This window comes from Stegodyphus dumicola, chromosome 2 (genome assembly GCF_044657685.1).
Source record: "Stegodyphus dumicola isolate Sdum_Otavi_A_Nest chromosome 2, ASM4465768v1".
NCBI classification, from domain to species: Eukaryota; Metazoa; Arthropoda; class Arachnida; order Araneae; family Eresidae; genus Stegodyphus; species Stegodyphus dumicola.
This window is the reverse complement of record NC_140769.1, coordinates 35850095-35868725: the sequence shown is the minus strand read 5'-3', so window position 1 is coordinate 35868725 and position 18631 is coordinate 35850095. Positions and strand designations below refer to the sequence as shown.

General features: G+C 32.7%; 1 protein-coding gene across 1 annotated transcript in view; it reads right to left on the bottom strand.

Moving 5' to 3' along the window:
• LOC118201103 (cytochrome P450 4C1-like) overlaps positions 1 to 18631 on the bottom strand; it is a 52632-nt gene that overhangs the window by 22918 nt on the left and 11083 nt on the right. Inside the window, exons 4-6 of the mRNA XM_085809787.1 lie at positions 16063 to 16254; positions 11217 to 11390; positions 5490 to 5556 (exon numbers count right to left, since the gene is read on the bottom strand). Coding sequence (XP_085665913.1) covers positions 5490 to 5556; positions 11217 to 11390; positions 16063 to 16254 — 433 coding nt within the window. The remainder of the gene's footprint in view (positions 1 to 5489; positions 5557 to 11216; positions 11391 to 16062; positions 16255 to 18631) is intronic.

Genomic DNA, 18631 nt, shown 5'->3' with positions numbered 1-18631 from the left:
TACCATTTAACAGTTGGTGCCATCGCACTTACATGCTTTGAGATACATATCCAGTTTCGATTTGTACAATTTGTTTTTGGTGGTAGCAATACATATATATTCTGTATAGTACAATTGATACAATTAATACAATACAATTTTGACTAGTTATCAATAGATGGTATAGTTTTGAGAATTTAAATTAATTAATACAGTACTTAAATGAATAGTACAATTTAGCGTTTCAATAATTCAATATATAGTGCAATGTATAATTCAATTTAGTTTAAGTAATTCAATATATATATATTCAAATATAGCACTCTTTATATATTTAATAGATCAATGATAAATAGTTCATTGATCCTAATAGTTCCTAATAGGTTAAAATTGTAATAGTTCACAAAAGTTCAAAGTAATACATTGACATACATTTCACAAATAGTTCATTGTTATATAGTTCATATATAATTTGTATATACGTAGTTCATAATAGTACACTTATAGAATATTGGTAAATTTTAGTAGTTCATAATAGTTTATTGGCAAAATTATTGTTATTATAAACAATAAGAACAATTATAATACTTCACTGACATTTAGTTCTTATAAATTAGTGTTTATAATAGTTCTTAATAGTTAATAATAAATAATTCCATAATTAGGTAAAATGTTCCCATTGTTAGTATTTGGACTAGTTTATATCTATTCAGCAGGATTATTAAATCCGTTAGGCTCTAGGAATGGCTCTAGATTAATAGTTAATATTTTCAATAGTTCATAATAGTTCACTGTCGTTATTAGAATCATTGTCAACAGATTAATAGACAATGACATGGTCATGTATAATTTTTAAAGTTAGTATATATAATAGTTTATTGACATTTTGATTAGTACCATAATCATTAGACATAATTATAATAGTTCTGATATATATAATAATAGTAACCAAGAGCCATAATTATAATAGTTCTGATATATATAATAATAGTAGACCAAGATCCATAATTATAATAGTTCATAATAGTTTCTTGATGTATAATTTATTATAAGATTCCTTTTCTTTTATTTGAGATGTTCTCATTTTACATCATAAGTTTTTGTCGAATTTAGTTAGTTAAGTGCATATATCTCATTTTGTTTAATGTAAATGTTTTCGCTTAAAAGTACAATACTTAATAAGTTGGCATAATAGGTTTATATGACAAGTTATAATTTAGTTTTAGTTCATGTAATAGATTTTGTCAGTTTATTTTGTAGCATAAATATATTTATATTAGTATTGTAGTAATCTTCCTAATATTTTCTTTCTTGTGAAGCACTTGTTCTTAATCGATATATATTCATTTAAATAGTATTGTCGAAATTTTAATTATTTTGTTTTGGTGAATCAAGGTGAAGAAGTGATTTTAACTTCTTGGTTGTAAGGATGAATTTACTCTAAGATGTCACATTCGGTTTTCGTAATTATTTTGGTCACTTCCTTTTGATATACCGGACAGTTTGGTGCGTAAGCAGGGTGATATGTATTAAGGTCAGTATTATTAGCGTCATTATGGAGTTTTCAGTTTTTACACGATGGACTTGGCATTCTCTGATATTGTGATTGCCGCCACAGAATGCACAATAATTTATATGCTTGCAATTTCTAACTGAGTGAGTAAAGTCTTGACATATGAAACATCGACGTAAACCAAAAAATTCTGCGATTTTGTGACTTTTCAAGGCGTGGTTGAAAATACTTGTATTTTGTTTAATTAGTATTTTGAAGGCTAGAGAAGAGCATTCAATTACCCATTTTATTCCATTGTTTCTTTTGCCATTTAATTTAAAAGAGGGTTTGAATTCGTTCTCTTCCAAATTAGTTGCTTGTTTAATTACTTCAGTGACATCTTCTGAACCAGTATTGTTAGATAAATTGTTTATTGTGCATTTAGGTTTTCTTTTGGATGGTATCTTGAGCGATGGTATCAATGATTTTTTTCATTCTTATATAATATGGAGTTAATCTCGAGTATTTCTTCTTTGGTATTGCATGAGACCGCGATACTTTTCGGATATGTGAATTCTTTTGAATTTTTACACCAATTTTGGAAACTGGAATGTATTTTTCTATATTATTCTCTAATTCAAGATTCGTCATTTGAGTCTTTGGAATAATAAGAAGTGTTGGTGGCTGTGTTTTAGTTGGAGCTTTATCATTTTGAGTACTTCTGCATATGATCTGGATCCTTCATTTTGTATTTGATCATGAGATGCAAGAGTCATACATGCGTTACTGGTATTTTGACAATAAATATTAGTTTCTTTATTTGGTGGTATATTTTGCATATTGTTGTAACCTATGCTTGGAAAATTGTTTGCATCCTGGATATAATTTTGCTGCAGAGGAGTTCTTTGATTTGATGATGAAATTCTTTGATTGTGTGAAGATGTGTTGGGCAAATTGTTTTAATTTCTATAGTTGGAGCTGACTGGTGATAGAGCTGCGTCGTCATAGAATTTTCTTGTTTGACAGCTAATAGGTGAAGTTTCTGAATCCATGTATCTCTTGAATTGATACAACGGCTAATATCATTAGAATTGCTTATTTCATCATCTTCATATGAGGGAAGACGAATGCGAGATTTTTGTATCAAGTTTTGAACCTTTTATAAAATCAATCAAAGATTTGATTTTTAGATATAATTCTCATAGAGACCTCTTTTGCCAGATATTCGAGTTTGTAGAAATGAAATGCATTCCTCATAAGCGTTTTGGATTTTTTGATCCATACTATCAGTGTTATTAATTGTGCTTTGAGAATTAGCATCGGTATTGCAAATCCTCGAAAGATTAAAACGTTGAAGAAAAGCAGTTGGTTCAGTTGAATGATAAGTATCAAGTGATGATGATCTAGAGCAGGAATGGGCAAACTACGGCCCGCCGGAAGGTTCTATCCGGCCCGCGGATATCATTTTAATTTGCCTGTCCGAGGCAAATTAAAAGAAAAAAATATTATTATATATTATATATCCATCTCCTTTTCTACTTTGTTTAAATATAAATTTTTCTTCCTTTTTTCCAAAGAACTGAGGATCTTTTTACTTTCTCTATTTTTGTTCTTCAAAACATAAATTAACGGAAATAGCAAGCACAGATAGCTTTCAATCCGTAAAGTGTTAAAAGCGATACACACAGGCAATTTCGAGATTTTCTTCACTCAGTGCAATCTGAATACTCTGATGTACTATATTACACGAAAATAAGGTGGCTTAGTGCAGGATGTGTTTTCTAGCAGGCGAGTGTGGTAGCTGAAAGACGACACTATGTCGTTCTTCCATAAGAAACAGTGTTCTGCTGAGTGCGAAATGTTAGAAGATACAGAATGGCTTTTGCACTTTGCATTTTTCACAGATCTTCTTTGCCATATTAGCAACTTGAATGTTAAGATGCAAGGGAAAAATCAATTTAGCGACGATATCTGGGCCCATATTAAAGCTTTTAAATTAAAACTTAATCTGTTTGCCGGCAGCTAGATAAGAACGACTTGTCTCATTTCCCAAGGTTAAATTCAATACCCTCAGTAACTGAAGAGAAGGTAAAGGATTATGAAGATGGCTTGAGAAAACTGCATTTTGTGTTCGAACGCAGATTTGAATATTTCAGTGTCATTGAAACAAAATCGTATATTTTTACCATGCCTTTCATCTAAAATGTGAAGCAGTGAGGTTAGATTTGCAGCTTGAATTAACTGAGTTGCAATCTAATGATCATCTCAAACAGTAGTTTCTAAATATGCCAAAGTTAGGGTTTTACAAATCATTATCAAAAATAAGTTTCCCAAACTTAATATCTCACGCCCAGAAAATCAATGCTATGTTTGCTTTATCTTATATATGTGAACAAGTGTTTTCAACTATGAACCTTAGAAAGAACTGTTTTAGAAGTAGGCTGGCAGATGAGCATTTAGCCTCCTTCCTTAGAATCAGTACATTTCATTTTGAACCTCAATATAAGGAACTTTTAGAAATGAAATCTCAATTTTATTCCTCTCATTAACATATTTAAATTGTAATACTTGTATATTGTTTTTAAAATTTTAGAAAAATTTATCTTGGCCCGCCAAACTTTTTTTTTTCAATTTTTGGTCCGCAACCGAAAATGTTTGCCCATCCCTGATCTAGAGTTGTGCATATATGTGTCATATATGCTTCGAAGTCTGGTGAACTACCTGGCCACTCCATACATATTGTAATCTTTCTAATTTATATAAAATCTATATAAAATTAAGCTATATAAAATTAAGCTATATAAAATCTGAATTGTTTAATCTTTCTCGTTTTAATTTAGAAATCAAACAACAAAAATCAGCGTTGTATTTGCAAATTTTCACAGGATTAGTTTCGATGGTTTTACCGAACCATCATCCTCATCAAGTGCAAATGGACGATATAAGATATAATAAAAAGATAATATAAGAATGAAGAATGGTTGGACAGGAGTTAAACTACTGGCGCCATCTATTCATGAAAGAAAAAAAAAACTAAAACCTAATTTCCTCAAAGGCTGAAGGGTTCAAGATTCGTATCCTTTCTCGTTTTGACAAATTTCGCATTTCTTTCAAATTCTTCATCTAAAGAAAACACTGACTAAGATTCGCATACTAACTGGGCCAAAGCTCAATTTTTAATAGATACAAAATAGCTCATCAAGCTAGTACAATTTCGTTACCTTTCTTTTTAAATGACCTGGCGCTTTATTTTTAACCATTAACCTCGAACCACTACAAGGGCCGGAAGTGGTGGCCGTTACATGATGAAGGCTTTTTCATCATGGAATAGGTGGCCACCGTTGCCTCCTATTATGGGACGGACAGCTACAATCATGCTTGCTCCGTGATTCGAACCCGGTGTGGTGTGGTGGTGTATTTAATTATGACAAAGCACATTAGGGCTATCTGTCTAAGGGAAGAGATGCCTTCGTGGAGGACTTTCTAAGGTAAACTGGCTCGTATACACGTTACACACTGGTGGGCCTGATTCGAACCCTGACTCATCGCTACGGCAGTCAGAGTCACTTACCACTATACTGGCTGGGTCGCAGTTGATTAAAATAAAGATCTTTTTTACTCACACGTAACTGGTAAATCGTATATCTCAATATGATAATCTTTAAAGCTTCTGGAAGATATGCAGCCAGTTATGATATAAGTAATATGAACAGCCAGATCTGCAGATAGTTGATAAGAATAATGAACTTTTGAAATCAATTTCATTCATTTTAAATAAATACCACACAATAAAAAGTATTTGTGCTTAGAGAAATGTTAGAAATATGATGTTTATTGACTAAAGAGTTTTCGAAATTTATTGTTAGTCCTAATATCCAGATATGAAAAAGATAAGCTGAATTTGTATAACTGAACCTTTCTATTTAAGATCTATTTTTTCTATTTAACTAGTCTAAATTACAATATAAGGCATTTTGACTGGAGAGTTAATTAAATATTCAAAAACTAAGATACTCACCAATTATTTTATTCTCCTTAAATTTTATTCCCATGATGGGTATGGGAGGATAAATTCTCATCACTTCCTGAAAAAGGAAGAGTCATTTCAATATGTGAAACAATTGAACGTGTTTATATAGAGAGAAATGATAAATATCAAATAACAGTATAAAATATTATATATTGTGTACTCTAGAGAAGAAATCTTATAAAATACAAATGAAAAGATACAATGGAGAGTCTCTTATTTGTTTTTATCCAAGCTACTTTAGCTCACTTATCAGTATGTCGCAGTCAGATCCGTGTAATTACCAACGAAGCAACGGAGCAGTGCCCCAGGGCTTCGGTGACAAGGGCCGCCTCTGAGTGAGGAAAAAATTTTTATCGGTTTTTCAAAATTGGAGACTATACTTAAAAAATTAAATTTCCTAATGATATTTATACAACCGAAAATTCTTTTATATAATTAGTTTTATTTTATCTAATTAATAAAACTTATTTCTAATTAAATAAGAAGGGTAACTTCAAACGCCTCAATGACTAATTAGATTATGTCAACTCTGATGTCACATAGTGCTGTAAAATATTTAAGTCAAAAATGAGCGTATTAACTTCTTGGCGGCTGAAGATAACATCACTCGGGAACTTCAAAATGCCCAACTTTCTTCACTAATTTAGATACAATCCGAGACGCCTCTAACCATCTGTGTAAAGTTTACATATATTTGAAAATAGCAGACAAAGAAAAGACAACCTGTTGAGCTAAATATTTGTGAATTTTTTATCTTTTTTAGAAAAATAAAATGTTGAAACGAATGTTCGAAGGAAATTGAAGAGAAAAATCATGAAATTACTACACTAGAAAGGTTTATATTTAATAAAATAAGCGGGACAAGAATATGACGGTGCAGCAGTAATGAATGGGAGAATAAAATTGTGTGCAACAATGTATAATAGAAAACGCCCGAGTGTTTTCTTTGTACATGGTGTGGAACGTAATCTAAATTTAGTTTTAAAATATCCTATTGAAGGAAATACACAAGCTTGCCAGTTTTTAGGAACAGCCTAAAATGCATATTGCTATTTTGGCAATAATATTATTCGTTGCGGAAATCTGAAAACAATACACCAGAATGACACTAAAATTTCTAAACGTAATTTTCTGGACTAACAGATAGGACGCAATTTTTGCCATATAGCATTGGTTTGATGATGCAATGAAATGCCTCAAGCGATATTTCTCACTAGCTAGAAAAGCAAGGAAAGGAATGAAGCGATAAAATTAAAGAAAAAACTGTAAATATTTGACTTTATCTTACTTTTAGTTATACTGTGGCTTCTAGTTCTCTTCGCTATTTTAAAATGTAACTAGATCTACCTAAGTGTTAATCCTTGCGACTTCTCTTAGAGGCCTGAAGATGAACACAACCAGCGAAACGATGTAAAAGACACTTTTCTTTAATGCAATATAGTTTTCAGACGGCGCGGGCTTACGTGCTTACAGTCACCAACTACTTGCCCTAAGAAACCTAAAAGATACTCAATACTAAATTTTAATCGTAATGATTAGTACAGGAACACGCAATTCAATTTAACCTAACAGATTGACTCAGAACCTACATCGGCAGGATAATAATTCGGCGGCAAGAATGAGAAGCCGATATTTAAGGTTAACAGCTGGAAGAGTGCGCACAATAGAGAAATCATGCTCTGACTAAACATTCCGATACACCAATTTAAATATGCTGCTCGTCCATCTAAGTAATTTACATCCTGGAGAGGAAACGCGAGGAAAATAATAAGAATAGCTATTAGTAAAAGTAATTGAAACCCTATAATAGAGTGCGAAGTTTTAGGTTTTTGTTTCAAAGTTTTCACAGTCTGAAATTGTAGATCTTTTATCAGCATGGGGAATACTGAAGACTATCTTGCTCAAATTTATCGAAATGCGAAGAAAATATGCAGTTCCAGTGGCTTTAGGAATATTTGAATATTGGAGAAGAATTAGAGCATTTTGTCGAAGTACATTTAAGAAAGTGAAAAAATACGGTGATGAAGATTAGATGACAGATTAGAAAAAGATGAGACATGGAAAAGTCTAGAATCTTATTTTAGATTCACAAGGTTATGGACGATGACAAGATGCTTTGTCATCGTTTCTAAGATATGAAGAGGGTTCTTAATATTTATGAAGCAATTCAACCGGAATTTTTTGTGAAAGCAAATGGAAAAGAGATCCACGACAAAGCAGTTGATTTTGCGCGAAAATTTTCAAAGAATCAACATTTACATCCCAGTTTTCTTTAGTAAGGAGTGATCAAAAGAAGAGCTAGAAAAAATTAACAGCGTCAAATTAAATTACATAATTGTTGATAATAAATCAGAGCTCGTTTTCACCGAGTTTTTGTGATTTATGCACAGCACGCATCATATACCTAACTTGTTCACAGTGACTGTAAAACTTTCTATCCTGAATCATTTTTGAGAATTAATTCACAAATTTGAGATAAAAAATAATGTTAAAATAATCATCAATAATCAACTAAATTGTAGAAAAAGGTATTGTTCAGTTTTATTTCGTTAAAATGAAGAAAAATAGAATTGGGAGGAAAAAATCAATAAATAATAAAAAAAAATCTAAAGATCTTTTTTTGAAAGTAAAATAATAAGAAAAAAGATTTGAAAGGTTTCAGATTTTAAACTACGTCCAAAGGGACTTTTTTTTAGCGTTTTGTGTGTTACCTTTATTTAGTAAATATCATGCTCTTTACACTTAAACCATAAAATCCAGTTCAATAGCAATGTCCCAAAATAATTTTAAAATGAGCATATCTTTAGAATTTCCGATACGCAGCTCCGCGCGCTGGAGATTAAAAAGGTATTTCCCCCCCCCCTAAAGTGTCGCCATTACTCGCTTTTAAATCGTTGAGTTTGTTAATCAAAAGTTGGTTAAAGCTTTACAAAATAGGGAATCGATAGTAAAACAAATTTCAAATTTGGGCTTTTAGATGCCTGTATTCGCAGTGGGATTACGTCATTCAAAATTCTAGATTACGTTGTTTTATCACAATGCGAGAAACATACATACATTTACGCATATTCTTCATTAGTTAATTTCTTCAAATATAATACAGCGCGAGAATATTTGGTGGTAACGATTTGTAAAGTGATACAGCTTTTAAAAATTTCAAAGCAAAATCGCAAAACGAAAACAATAGTCCTTTCAGGGACAAAGCCCCTTTGAACTCAAAAGCTATTTTGCGAATCAATGTAACTAATAGGCTCGCCAGTTTAGCTTCGTTCTCAAATGAGAACAAGCGAGCCAAAAATGTCAACCTTAGCAAAATTATTAATAAGTGTATTCCTTGACAGTTAGAAAAAAGAGATTTTTGTACTCAATGTGTAATGAATAAAGCTTACCTTGAATAATTTGCTAGTGAACATTTTACCTTAATTACATTGCATCTCTTTCATATTACTCTTCGAAGGACGTCTAGCAGCTTCGGATAACACATTCTTTTAACTTAACAGGTTTAAAATAGAACCAAAAAATATAAATAAATAATAAAAAAAAAAAAAAAAAAATGCACACATCAACCAAGCATTTATCGAAAAATGTTCGTTTCATTGAGTTAAGTGTATACAGCTACTTTAAGTATTGCGAAAATAATAAGCAATAACTAGAAAAAGAAGTGATTAAGATTGGGAGAATCAATAAAGGCAAGCAGCTTCGGTTCAATCAAGAAAATCAAAAATCAAGAATCGTGTCGCCGAAGACTCTATTTACGCCTCTGATCGCAGGTAAACGTAACGAGAGATGCTCGCTGAATAAAACATCGGCTGGTTCCATTTGCAGAAGAAATACACTGCTTAAAATGAATAAATAAATAAATAAACCTTAGATTAAATTTCGTTTTATAGTGAACGTTACGTATTAAGTTTTATTTTTGCCTAGATTTTTTTTTGCCTTGAATTTAACGTTTTCTTCTCTGTGTATTAGAAATATTGCAAGATACCTTGTAAGGATCTTAAGTTTTACTAACGTTTATTTTTATTTTAAATCTTTAATATCACTTCTTATTTTCTACTTTCGGCCAGAATTAAAAGCGTTAACTTATTTATGCAAAATTTGTCTGGCGAACGCCAAGTACTTAAGTTGTGGCTTTTTGCCAAGAGAGAGAGAGGAAGGAGTTAGTCGAAGCAGGCCGCTTGCCTTAGAAGTTTTACTCGGTTGCTGGTTGCCTTCCAGGCCAGAGGTTTAATCTAGAGGATTAAACGTATTGTAGTGTTAACAGTTCTCTGTACTACATACGGCTTCCTGTTAATATACGGCCAATCTTCCACGTTTGTTATTCCAAAGTTAAGTTAGAGTTTAGTTAAATATTTTTATATTCTTACGTTCAGACCACAAGTAGTTGGTCTCTGTATTCCGAAGTACGGAAATTATTGTAAAGAGTGAAAAATAAAGGGTTTCGTATACCCTTCCTGTGTATCTTGTCTACTTCCCACATTTATTGAACATAGCTTTAGTAAGCTCCCTGTTCCGAGTCAGGTTCCTCAATGTTCCCCAAGCAAGTAAGGAGAAACAGAGAACCTGATAACCTTTATTGCATTTTTGCAAAATTACACATCCTGACAACATGTTTTATAATTATGTTTTCGTTCTTCGCAGTGACTAAATAAATAAGACAGTCAGAACTTGATACTTCGATACAAATTTAAATTTTGTGACCACGTAAACCAATTCTTGATCGAACTAAGATATTTCATCAATACTGGATAGGCCGTGTCGAGTTCTTTTATCACGATCATGAAACAATGTGAGTTAGTACTGAGTTTTATTGCTCGTTGCTCGGCGTCATGTGCAATTTTTATGACCTCAGTCACTGAGGTTGCGCGAACAAGTGAGCGAAATGCAAACAGTTGATCTTCTTGGAAACTTCTGGAAAATCGTCAGAAATAAGCTGAAGTAACTTCTTGCTTCATCTTTTTCTATTAAAAGACAGGAAGCAGTTCATAAGTAGGAGTTACCGGCAGTCGACCAGTTACCACCAGTCGACCGTCTGGAACTGCCTGTATCTACATTATACATTCCCCGATAAACCGATATTGTAGTCTATGAAGAACTCTACGACTTATGATTTAGCAGCGTAAACACTTCAACTTGAGAGAGATCCATTTCTTTTCGCTATCTAAAGATAACGTTTGGAAGACTTCACGAAGAAAGTTTCAGGAAACATAACTACTTTTTCCAAAATGAATCTTTAAGATTAACATACATGAAAGATCACCATACATCTTTGCTCTTAAAGTATCAGTCCTTCCTAAACAAATGTAGGCATATTTTCTTTGCATGTTGCTTTCAGCCTTTCTCTTCTATCCTCATCCCAATGCTATAGCGAAAAAAAGTATTCCTTAACCTTTGGATTATTACATGTGTAGAGACTTTAGATATTTTAAAGCAAGAAAGATGAAAAATGAGCAACGCCTTGGCCTTGGCTCCGTCGTTGGCCGTAATCCAACGACGGACTTCTCGAATACGCGTCGAGCGTGCGGACCACTACACCACGAAGGCATGCTAAGAAGGCGGGAGAAATACCTTATATATCTTTAATAATTTTGATAGAACGGAAATGTGAGCATAATTAAGTCTCAGAAGTAACATAAGTGTAAGAACCATTCAGCATTTTAAGTGACGTTATATATAAAACTCTTGAGAGCACTTATACAGATATTTAAAACGTACTTTAATAACTTTATCTAAATATGTCATTTCCTTCAGATCTTTGCTAGTTGTTGCTCTATGAATATCATCTCCAAATATGCAATTTAACTCTTCGACAACCTTTTCCTGAACATCAGGTAATAAGCCCAACATGTAGATGATCCAATTCAATGTAGAAGCTGTAGTTGCATGTCCCTGGAAGCAGAAAAAATTATCACGTTTTTCTACCATACGTCAAGCTTAAAATATAAAACTAGAAATTAAAATTAAATAAAATTTCTAGCGTGATTTTGCTTATAATACTTAACAAATATCTAAGAAAGAATAGGAATTAAACTACTTTTACGACGAGCCTCATTATGAAAAAGTTATTTTTGTTTGAACTGCTGAAAGAAAAACAGAATAAAGGAATTCGAGTTTTTTTTTTGGTAATTCTTTTTATTATTATTTTTAGTTCTATAGCGTGTTGTTATTACTAATCTCGCTTGTATGATATCAGACAAAGCCCATGAAATTGAGGCAACATGGCGATCGTCATTGTCAAGAGCAGGTGACGGTATGACTTTGCTCAGTACCGCCCCCTTTTGAAAGAGAATACCCCTGAGGAATGGATCCGAAGGTCTTTCCCTCTTCTCCAAACATGAGCATCTCGAGGGGACTGTCGGCATGCAGCTCCCCTCATCCCCAGGTTCGACTCAAATAAAACTTGGAAAGCTACTGCTTAGGATCGGTACCTAGGCAGTCTCGGACACGGGGGTATAAAAGTCTTTAGTCTGGCCTAGTCTTTTAGTCTGGCCAGCCATCTAAAATTATAATTTTCGTGGAAGTTTTAATAAATGCTTTTATTGATTTATTTTTGTATGTTTTATTTGAGTTTTATCTTATGGTCTACTGTAGGTCACCCATGTGATCCTTACAGAAAACATGGTTATATTTTCAATTCGAACCTGGGTAACTGGTAGTAGGAAAATAAATTTTAAGTGTGTTCTGACTATACGATCAGATTAATTAATTTAACTGAACTGGTGTTTTGACTTCTTACGTGTGAGATTTATCTTTCCCTGGTGTTTTGAAGAGTTCTGTGTTGTATTTTAAATGTAAAGTGTTTGTGTCTATCTCTAGAGTTGTATTAAAATTTCTGTGTTTTCAGGAAGGAGAGCTGAAATAATCTTATTATAGTTAGAGATAGCATGTTGATGATTTTGTTACGGAAATGTATTTTCACATTCTTCTTTAATAAATAATCGTTTGGTTTTACCAAAATACCAGGAAGTATATTTTCTTATCCTTATTGATTAAATGGGTATGAGATTTGGAATTGATAAACTTTATTAACAACAGTTGATGATTTATGGAATTTTGTTAACTTTTTTGTTATGTCTTAAGAGGTTTTTTTTTTTTTTTTTTTGTCGCCACACCAAGAGAGGGTGAGTAAGAAGCCAGATAATTTAAAGTAAAATTAATACTTAATTTTATTTTTGTATTTAAGAAATTCCTGATAGAGTGTTAAGCGTTGCTACAGAATTTTTTATACATACTGAATTACTTCTTTAAAAACAGTACATGGTGATAAGATTTGGGGGTAGCATCAATCTGTTTCAACACTGATATGGACACAAAGATGAGATGATATTGTAGAGACGTGAGAAATCCCCCACTTCATAGCATCTTTGATCTTGCCTTCAGTGATAAAGACAAAGCTGATGCATTTGCAAAAAACCTAGAAACGACATTTCGACATAATCCAACACATTGCGATAATAACTTCGTTACACATGTTAATAAAACAGTGCACAACTATCTATGCACTCCTTCACCTACAAATTGTCATTTTACTGGACTTTCCCTATTACAGAACATTATCAGAAAACTCAAAATTCGTAAAGCTGGTCGGCCGAGTAATATAAAAAAATCTAGCATTAAAAACTATTCATCTAAAAGGTATCACTTTTATTACAAACATTAATAACATTCTCAAACTTCGTCACTTTCGTAATTGTTGAAAGTATGTAATTATAATTACTTATTTCAAATCAGGTAAAAATATCCGAAAAAAACTATTGGATTGTTAGCTTACTTAGCTCTATTTCTAAAACTCTAGAAAGAGTCATACTCCACTGTATTTAAACAACTATTCTACCTTCTTCCTTCTTTCCATACTCTCACTTTGGATTTACGGCAAAATTAAACTCTACACAATCTTTCGGATCATGAATATGAGTGTTGAAAGCTTTAGCAGCACACTGCCCACAGGTGAGGGTTTTCTTGATGTCGCAAAAGCGTCGGACCGTCTCTGGTATAGCCCTATTCATAAATTGCTCAAACATAAGTTTCCAGACAATCTAACTCGAACAATTGCTTCTTTTCTCCAGAGGAAGTCATTCAGCGTACTCATTGCCAATCAATCCATAATCGTCGTAAAAGTCGCTTAAAAGCATGTGTATCCGAAGATTCAATTCTAAGTCTTTTATTATATGATATGCATACTTATGACATCCACAACACCCTTCAATTCAATTAGCACTCTTTGCGGTAATTACGTATTATCGCAACCATCTTGGCGCAATTGGGTGATTTCTTACGGATGAAAGTATAAAAGTTATTTTAGCATGTGCAAATTGGTGATTTTCGCTTTTACCTTTTTAGAAAGATTCCTAAACTATCGATATTTAAAGTATAAGTTTGGTAAACAATATCAACATAGGAAAAGGAAACATACTTTAGTAATTTAAATTGCAAATTATTAAATAAGAATTATTTCATACATTAAAAAAATAAAACACTTACATTCTTCATTGAATGTTTATATAATTTCTTTCTTTTTTTTTCGTTATTCTTCCGTCAAAGTACACAGCGATCTGTTTTTCCAATTGTAAAAATAAAGAGAATTACGGAGAGTTGGCTTCGTGCAATATTCGCCAACAGCGGCTATATAAAAAACTCGTTTCCTCCTTGTTCCCTTTAGAAAGTTTCCAACAAAATTCTGTATTCTGTATTACCTGAATTTTAACTAATTTCTTCCTTTGCTGGCGAACTCCACAAGCTCATATTTTAAAGCTAAGCTTAAGGCAAAATATATCACGATTTGTATATAAAAATCGTTGGAACTTGGATTACAACAAAAGAGAACGCATATGAAAGTGCTTTACTGAAACGATTGTTATGAGTATGATTGCAGGTAAAATGGCTATGCGCATGGTTGCCAGAGTTTGGCATTTTCTGAAAATTTAGCTGCTTCTACTCAGATGGTTGTGTTAGTACGTAAGTACCCTCTTTACTGACAATACAGCTATTCTAACATAGGCTAAACCACTTGAAAATATTTATTGTCAAATCCAGTACTATCTTGATTTGAAAGTGAAATGGCTTACAGATTCAAGAATTCAATTAATGTTAACGAATTAAATGTGACTGTATTCTAAAAAAAGTCATTCACTCAATTAATTTACGTCTACTACCACGTTGTTTGGATGAAATACCTTGGAAAGATGTCACATACTTTGACATCACACTTGAAAACAAACTTAATTTTAAGCCTCGTTTTATCACTTTAAGACTTTTCCTTGGAAAACACGAAAACACAGCAGTATTTCTTTTCACAGTAAAATGATATTACATGAAACCATAGCCCATCCAGTATTACTTTACAATTTTCCTATTTGGAACATGCTACAGAAACAAATCTCAACAAAATTCAGATTCTGTGAAATAAAGATTATTGAAAATAGCATGTGCTGCTTGATTTTTAAGAAACAGTATATTACATGAAATTTTAAAATTGAAACCATCGAAACATACATTTATGAAACATGCATTTCTAACTTCAAATACTATACGTTCTTATCCCGTGGCGTAAGTGCGAAGATAGTTAGTAAGAAAAAGACTTAAAAAGTTGTGTAAGTCGTCATATTAAGAAAACATACTGATATGATGAACTGAGAAAATGCTGAAAAAATGCGACAATGTATGGCGAATCTTAACACTGAATCAGGAGTTATATATATATAGGATCATATGCATATGGTGTTTAAAAATTCTGTGGTTTTGCTGCTCAATTTTATTTTGCGAAAGTACGAAGAAAGCAACGCTGGGTAATTCTACGTTAGTATGTATTATTATTATGTACTATGTTGTGTATTAGTATTATGTACTATGTTATGTATTTGTATGCATTACTATGATTATGCATTTTGAAACTGATTCTGAATTTTGTTTCAGTTTGATAGTGGCCACATCAGACTTTCATATTATTAACAACCAGGCATAAAATTTTACACATTGCAAATAATTTTGACTAGGAAGCATTCGTAGCAGTACTCATTTCTATCCTTTAATTTACATGCTTATTCGCTTGAAACTACCTTTACACCTGCTTAAAAATTTGTGAAAGAAATCAAATAACATTAAAAAGGTGATCAGAAAGAAAATTAAGGATTTAAAATAAATAAAATAAATGAGGGGAGCAGATATATATTTGCTGTTTTATTTGGAAATTAAAATTTAGCTCGATGCTGTTAACAGTATCATGTTACAGAAATATACTTCATTAAAAGAAATATAAACAATATTTCTAATTTAATATATCTTCAAATGCAATAAAAAGCTGTCATAGCCGTTAGATGGAAAGACTGTGGACATACATGAACTGTCTACGGAGACATCTCTGGCAGTTCTTACATCTCAGAAGCATCAGTAAGCAAACTTAATTTTGAGTAGGTCCGTTTCAATCTATATCAGTGGTCGACCGTTAATCGAACTCATTGATTTTGCCGTTTTAAATATTTCCTTGATCCTGAGGGTGTAGTTATTTCAAATGTATTACTGATGTTAAAAATTAAAATATGAGACAGAACGAAAGCCTACTTACTGCTGCCATGAAAGTATTAACTTCATCTAGTACATTTTCTGGTGTCAATGTTGGGTCATTCGGATGACATTCGAGAAGAAACTCCAAAAAAGTACATCCTTTCCTCCTGAAAATGATACATTCATCTGTTTCCTGCACTTTATTCTCATTTGCTCTCTCTGCCAACATCGATTCCATCTTTTCATGTATTACCTGGAATATTACATAAATCTAAAAATGAGCTCAGTTTTTAAGGTCTTAACTACTACTTCTTCTTATTTCTAATGACTACTAACTTCCTGCATTTTACTTGTCCTCAGCCTATCAGTGGGCGAATCCCGACAAATAGATTAAATGAGCATGTAAGGTTATGGAATTAAAATAATTTATTCGTAAGTGAGAGGTTGAATTATACAATTAATTTACTATTAAGAGAGATTTTAATGCAGGCGTCGGCAACCTTTTTCGTTTGCTGTTCAAATCACTCAAAATCAGCCATAAAACTTTTCGAGTCAGTGGTATTCTCATTTTAGAACAGTCTCTCTTGGTGAATAGCGAGAAAAATGTTTTTGAGGAAATAAATATAATATGCGATAAACGTTAAATGTATAAAACAAACATAATTGAATAAATTTTGTTTTCCTCTTCGATATCAATAGCTTCCTTGACGCTGAGCTTTGGACACCAATTTAGTCAAGTCTGGCTTATAATTAATCGTCAAATGTAAACATCTGAATCTTTCGCATTAAGCTGCTCCTGTTCTTACTTAAAATAAATTTCATAAGTGAAAATATTACCTCGCGTTTATGAGTTGAACCGTATGCGGTCAAAAATGACAAAGCCTTTTTTTTAAATTATGAATTACAGGTCAACGGCGGGGGGGGAGTACCAAATTTATTGATTTCTCTTTGAAATTATGTTACAATTTTTTAAATGTTCGACACTGCAGCTTTGTAATCAAACACAAATATTATTGCTATTTTTAACGGTTTATTTTTTTATGTATTCTTTAAATACTCACTTCGTTTTCTGTTTTATAACTTATTTTTATATAGAGTACTTTTATTTTCGGAACCCAAGTGGGTCACTTAAAATTACAAAATGACCTCTGTGACCCGCAGGTCATAGATTGCCGAGGCCTGCTTTAATGTGTAAAAATAATTTACGATTATATTCTTCTAGTTTCACAACTTGAAATAAACCTAAAAGCTACAATTTCAGTTAAATTGCAGTAAAACAGAGGATAGATATGTACAGGTCACCTTAGATGGAAGAATGGCTATGAAACCCCTTAAGAGAAGTTGCCCACAGGGATCGTGTCTGGGCCCGACATTATGGAATCTTGTTGCCAATTCTGACTTAGTCACTGAGCGAGAAGCTACAATAGTGAAGGTTTCCCGACTTGGAATCACAGTTAATCTATGAGGAATACGTAAATCCAGATTACAAACACCATAGCCCAGAAGATCCCTGCCATCCAGCGGCAAATAACCTAGAGGAACACATCTCACTTATGAAACCAAATGACCTCAATAGTGCAGATGGAATATATACAGACGGTTTTAAATCCCTAGAGGAAACAGGCAGGGAATAGGCAGGAAGCCACTGCCTGTTCCCTCTAGGGATAAACAATAGAGTCACTTACCAGTGGCAAAGGAAACTGGGCACTTTTAACTCAGTTTTTCAGGCAGCGTTGCTAGCGATTAGAGAATCCATAACTTATTTGTCGGAATGTCGTCTGGCATCTAATCACATCTACACGGACTCAGCTTCAAGTTTAACTGCAATAGCAGGGACTGTTTCACGCAGTCCATTAGTGAATAATATTAGACATCTGCTGTTACAAGTATTCCATTCAGGCAATAGGCCTCATCTGCACTGGATCCCCTCACATGTTGGTATATATAGCAATGAAATGGCTGACCATATTGCCAAAGAAGCGGCATATTCTACCACACTCCCAGAAATACCAGCTCTCAAAACGTTCTCTTTTCTTAAGCAACACACTATGTATCAACTTATGACTAAATCGCAAGACGAGTGGAATAGAAGCGTCACAGGACGAAGAGTATATAAGTACATCCCTAGGGTCTCTCTGGATAGACATATTCCGCTTTATTATATCACTCACTTTTTGACAGTCCATGGCCCCTTTCCTTCTTATCTCTACCGCTTTAAGATTACAGATAATGCATCTTGTGATTGCATAGGCAAGCATTATTAACATAATCAGTTCATTAAGGGAATACTGTAAATGAATATGAAGAATAGCCCATTTATAATTGTACGAAGATTATAGAAAATTAGAATGCTCCATGTCTATGACAGTAGATTTGTACTGTGTTCTGGTACAATACACTGCATAATGTATTTGCAATTGAACGTGCCTTGTTATATATTAATAATTATATTTTGGAAATCGTACATTAGTATTGGCATTTGTAAGGTTCTTTTAATATTTTAGCTATTGTATAAGTAATTATTTAGTAGTCTTTTGCATTAGTCCGAGGTTGCGTTATACGGTACAATAATTGTTTAAGTATTAGTAATTGTATAATTGCATAATGTGCTGGACTTGTTATAATTGTAT